Raw genomic sequence first — 6,178 nt, forward strand, 5'->3', positions numbered from 1 at the left:
AGGGTCCTATGTTCTCATGTTACTATGTTCTCAGGTTTCTATGTTCTCAGGGTTCTATGTTCCCAGGTTCCTATGTTTCCATGGTCCTATGTTCCCAGGGTCACTGGGACACTGGGAACATATCCCAGTGTCCTGTGTTCCCAGGGTCTTATGTTACCAAGCATCTTCTCAGGGTCCTATGTTCTCATGTTACTATATTCTCAGGGTGCTATATCCCCAGGGTCCCATGTTCTCAGGGTTCTATGTTCCCAGGGTCCTATATTTCCATGGTACTATGTTGTCAGGATTCTATGTTCTCATAATGTTCTTAAGGTCTTGTGTCCTCGGGGTACTATCTTCCCATGATCCTATGTTCCCATGATGTTCCCAGGGTTCTATGTTCCTAGGGTCTTATGGCTGCATGGTCCTAAGTTTCTTAGCATTCTATGTTCCCAGCATCATTTGTTCCCAGTGTCCTATGTTCTCATGGTCCCATGTTTCCAGGGTCCTATGTTCTCATGGTCCCATGTTTCCAGGGTCCTATGTTCTCAGGGCGGTTTTAACATTGCTCTAGTCCACAAAAAGAGAATTAAAATTCAAAAAATTTAATTTAATTAAATCATCATTAATTTAATTTAAATTAGAATTAAATGTGTTTTTAATAGAGATAAATGGACATCCTTATTGTTTGGTAAAGGCTCATAACTAAAATACAGAGAAAAGAATATTGATTTTTGTTGTTTGTTTCAAAAGAAAGTAAGCCTTGCCTTTTTTTTAAACATATGGTTTCTTCATGCCTTCCCTTACAGTATCCCTTTTAACCAGGAGCTCAGAGAATGAGCATCCTTATTAGCAAGTGTTAATCCAGCTCATGTTTTCCTGTCGTCTCGCTGCTCTCATGGCTGATTACACTCTGTGAGTGCAGAGCAGGGAGGGCTGTCTGTTAGAGTTCGCTGCTGCACTCATCAGTAGCCAAGCATGGGCAGTGTGTAGCATGCCAGCCTCTAAACACTGGGCAACAGCAACGTAGCCAGGAGCTTCTCCACTACACAGCCGCATGTCACTACTTTAGGTCTTTTCACTTTTTTTTTTTCTACATATTACCTTTTGGTCCTTGGTTTTACCATGGAGTTGGGGAAAATTCATCTGAATCTAAAGACAGTACTGCTGACAATGATGATGTTCAAATGGGGTGAGTAAGACAACTGTTGTGTTCCAGGACAGTTTGAAGTGTTCCTTTTGAATGAGTGTGTCTGTTTAATGGTAATTGAAGGAAATCAAATTATATATCTCAAGATATTCTGTGCTGTTCGTACTTTTCCTGTAAAAGTAACAGGTTTGATAGAAAGAGTTATTACAAGGGCATAAATATAACAACTGTAACTATTTTACCTCAAATATTTGCAGCATACAGGATAACACAAAGAATATAAGTGCTATATTGGTTAGTCCAGAGGAGCCGTGATGGAGCAGGCCTCAGGAATGTCAGCAAGGCTCTCAGAGGGGCTGCTCGATGAATGGCACATAAGTGGGCTTTTGGGAGGTGCTTATTGGGCTCCTGTGTGCTCCCACTGTATAAGGAGACTCAAATAGATGGAGACAGGTTGGGGGTGGTTCCTCTTTTGTCACTTACAACAATTATGAGGGCATTGACTAGTTTCCCATGGATTTCACACTACTGAGAAACCTTGAGCATGTGCAGGATCGTTATTGTAATTACTGACACTGTATGATGTTTAGTAGACAAATCTCTTAATTGGATTCTTAAACATTAGCGGCCGGTGAAAGCTTAGATTGTTGATTGTAGGTGTTGATGGTCAATGGACAGTTATTTCAGTTTTTTTACTAGCTCTGTCTTTTAGATTTGACACATGACTGGATCTGAATCAGAGGCAGTGTTCCTCAGCCATGCACACTCAAACAGAGCAAACAGGGGTGAGATCAGTGGAGAGAATCTCATTCATATCTGTATGCACATAAATAAGGTCACACAATGTCCAAGAAAGTTACGTTTTGTTTCTGAAAGTTCTGTTCTATTAACATTTAAAAGGCAAAGGGACATCAGGCCGAAGACATTCTCTGTGATGTGATGATGTGATCTCTGGGAGTTGTTTCTAAGCATCGACTCTTTTCATTGAATGAAATGGTAAAAAACATTAACGCCATGGTGGCAGAAAAAAGGCAGGGACTGCTGCTCATCTAAAACACATGATTGATAGCACACAGGTCCAGTTACTGTGAGTTCATCATTCAGTGGAACTTTACTGGAATTCTGTATGGATTGTGCCGACTGAAGCAGAGCAGTCTTTTAAAATAGCTATAAAACCCTTGCTATAAAGCAATTATAAATGCATAGGTTCAACTTCACTTGACATGAGAAAAATAAAAAAGCAGGTGATACTTATCATTCCAACCAAAGTCAAAAATAAGTGCTCACTAGAGTGACTCATGTAAATGTGAACCGTGCCACTCTTGTTCTTGATAATGTTACTTTATTAAATAAATGTTCAACTGGGATTATACCTATGTTATCAACTTGTTTAGAGAGGGGGCGGAGCTTTTGCAGAATGAAAGCATTTGGATGAGCCGGAACCTGATTCAGGTGGGGATGGAAAACTGCCAAAATTTGCAATAACAAGTAATCAGGAGGTACAACATATTGAAACATTTCTTTACCAAGTCCAATGTCCACAGTAGAACAGGAAGAGCTCAGGAATTGACCCTTGAGGCACACCACTGGACACATGATCTGATGATGAAATATCAGTCACACAGTGTTCATGATCAATTCCAGTGCCAAAATGTACAAACCCCAGTTCCAATGAAGTGAGGATGTTGTGTAAAATGTACAGTGAATAAGACAGAATACAAGGGGGCAAGTTTCACCACTTTGTGAACAACTGCGTGAGCAAATAGTCAACATTTTAAGAACAACATTTCTCAATGTACAATTGCAAAGAATGTAGGGATTTCATCATCTACAGTCCATAATATCATAAAAAGAGAATCTGGAGAAATTTGCACGTAAGCGCCAAGGCCAAAAACCAACATTGGATGTCTATGACCTTCGATCCCTCAGGCAGCACTGCATTTAAAAGTGACTTCATTATGTAGACGATATTACCACGTGGGCTCAGGAACACTTCAGAAAACTAACGCAGTTAACGCAGTTAACGCAGTTCGTCACTACATCTAAAAGGTCCAGATAAAACTCAAAACTCAGCCAGCTTCTCTGGGCCCGAGCTCATCTGAGAAGGACTGATGCAAAGTGGAAAAGTGTGCTGTGGTCTGACAAGTCCACATTTTCATCCATCCATTTCATCTTTCAGCAAGAAAAGGCTGAGCCACATGCACGTGTTACAACAACGTGGCTTCATAGTAAAAGAGTGTGGGTACTAGACCGGCCTGCCTGTTGTCCAGACCTGTCTCCCTTTGAAAATGTGTGGTGCATGATGAAGAGCAAAATACGGGGACCCTTGACTGTTGAGCAAATGAAGTTATGCATCAAGTAAGAATGGGACAGAATTCCACCTAAAAAGCTTCAACAATTACTAACAATTAGTGTCCTTAGTTCCCAAAAGCTTATTGAGTGTTGTTAAAAGGAAAGGTGATGTAACACAGCTGAATTTGGAACGTGTTGCAGGCATCAAATTCAAAAGGAGTGAATATTTGTAAGTAAATAAAGTTTATCTTGTTTGAACATTAAATATATTATCTTTATAGCGTATTCAAATGAATACAGGTTGAAAAGGATTTGCCAATCATTGTATTTTTTCACGTTTTACACCTGGTCCCAACTTCATTGGGGTTTGTAGATACGTGCGTGCTTGGATTTATGGAAGCAGGGGCTTGGGTTTGGACAAGCTCTGCTTTCTGTCATCTGTTTCATTCACAGGAGAGAAAACTAGAAACACTGCTCATCTGTCTCTGTGGGAGGCAGAGACAAGAGACAGAGCAAATCAGTGTGTGATAGACAGAATGCTCTGGTGCTGAGCTGTGGACCTCAAGGAAAGATATTTTGGAGCTCCTGATTGGACAGTTAATAGAAGACAGAGTTGCTTTGGTTATGTGTATAAAAATTGTGTAAAACGTTAAAATGTTATGGTGTTATTCCATTGTGTGCCTTGTTTAATGAGGGTTTGAGTATGGGAAGCTGGGGTAATGTGAGCTCAAAGTAAGAAAAGAAGAAGAGAAGAAGAAGAGTATGTGAGAGACAATCTGGAGACTGAGAGTGGACACATGCTTGAGCTGTAATCTGTGCATGTATCCCCCATCCGGAGATTAGAGGAGCAAGGGGATTGGCCCAAAGAGGCTCGAGGGATTACACTGTGGAACGGCTCTGGAGTTCAGGGAGGCCAGACCTGCTCAGGTGGAAGACGGGGGAAAGACTAAAGTGGGGGGGGAGGGGTGGATAGGAAGAAGGTGTGTTCAGTAAAAAAAGCAATGCTTGAATGAAGCAGAGAGACATAAAGTGACAAACTAGACCACACATCAAAATCAATACCAGTCTATTAATATTATTGTCCCAGAAATGTATTATTTTAGGAAATGTCAAAGATGCACTGATTTGGAAAGCTAGAACCTCATGTTCAAAGTTGAGATGGGGGTCAAACATGCCTTCTGCGGGAATTCAGGGTTGGGTTTTTTGAATTATTCGATTTCTTAATTTACTTCATTTGAATCTTAAATGTTGCTGCTAGAATTGAAGCTGGTTTTATGGCATCATTAGAGTTATCGTTAGCACGCTGAGGTCCGTTCTCTGTAGAGCAGGTTCTCCCATGGTAACGAAATGCATGCTGGGAACTCTGACTAGCCCTTGACTAATGCACGGCATTACATTCCAACTGCCGCTGGACTCTGGTCAGTTAGCATGGGTTAATTGCAGAGGACACATTCCTTGTAGGTGTAAAATGTACTTGGCAAATAAAGGATGTGTTATATTGTTATATATTATAGAATTACATGAGCAACATGGTCATAGCAATGTGGTCCATGTTGCATGGTTAAATATCTCACTTTTTGCATTCAGTGCCAATGCTGGAGATGGTGTGTCCCTATCAGAGACCTGCAATTAATGTTTGCTCTTTTAAAAACTTGAACCTTAACCAAGTGTTATTATTATTATTTTGGCATATTTTGATTGCCATAACTATGATATTTCCCTCACCTTAACCATACCATACTTCCCCTACACTGGTATTATAGGAAGTGAGAATTTAATTTTGAATTAAGCATCTTGAACGCATGAGGTGACAGTGAACCTGATGAAATAGAGCATATGAAGTTGTTGATGTGACATTCAGAAAAAATCCAGATGAACACTGTGCTATAAAGTGCTGAATGGGGTTCTTTAAAGACAGGGATAAATCAATGAAATCAACTGAATTCATTAGAAGAAAGAACTTTCCTGACTCTTCACAAATGTTTGACCCAACAGCACTTATGTTAAGTTTCTTACCAAGCAAGCAAAGGATCACCTGCTCAATCAATGCTGGTGTTTATCCTGCTCTCTTCTTACATCAAGCAGACGTGAGCCTAATCTGGAAACCATGGGCTCTTCTCTCCTCTGTAATCTGTACAGATCAAACACAGTTAGTGTCTACGGTTCACATCAAGGGAAGATGCACCTCAACAAAAATTGGAAATGACAGCAACCTTCTGCTTTCAGAGGGTGACACTGGACCATGGTGTAAAGCTGAGAGCAGCTGCCCGAGTCATAGGGGTTGGCTGCTGGGGCTCACTGCCTGTGACGTGTTTGTGGTATGTCAAATTTTAAACTTTTAACAAATGATTGCCACAGTATATCCAATAAGATTGAATCATATAGAGACTATGGATTATTATGGACCATCACACCTGTTTGCCACTCATGAAACTGGTGGTCTAGCTATGTCCTCCAGAAGACAGGTTATGCCTTTGCGACAAAACCTTGAAGTTTATTCTGGCTCAAAAATAGGTAATTGAACACTGTGGTGGTTATGACCATGTCAGTGACTATGTATCTACATGGAAACGGGCCAAATGATGTCTGTGGCTTGCACAGTGATAGCGTAGAAGCGAAGGCTAACTGTAGTAACTGGCTAGTCCCGGTGTAGCTGGAAAAGGTCAACAGTGTGCAGATTGCTCCGAGAAGCAAGGATGCTGCTAAGTAAGTAAGTAAGTAAAAGTTTATTTATATAGCACCTTTCACAGGTATAGG

The 6,178-nt window shown here is 40.7% G+C and overlaps 1 protein-coding gene across 1 annotated transcript in view; it reads left to right on the top strand.

The window, feature by feature from the left end:
* Positions 1-915: 915 nt before the first annotated feature.
* crb2a (crumbs cell polarity complex component 2a) overlaps positions 916-6,178 on the top strand; it is a 137,368-nt gene continuing 132,105 nt past the window's right edge. Inside the window, exon 1 of the mRNA XM_032511916.1 lies at positions 916-1,171. Within this exon, the coding sequence (XP_032367807.1) occupies positions 1,105-1,171 (67 nt within the window). The 5' untranslated portion in view covers positions 916-1,104. The remainder of the gene's footprint in view (positions 1,172-6,178) is intronic.

This window comes from Etheostoma spectabile, unplaced genomic scaffold (assembly GCF_008692095.1).
Source record: "Etheostoma spectabile isolate EspeVRDwgs_2016 unplaced genomic scaffold, UIUC_Espe_1.0 scaffold546, whole genome shotgun sequence".
NCBI lineage: Eukaryota > Metazoa > Chordata > Actinopteri > Perciformes > Percidae > Etheostoma > Etheostoma spectabile.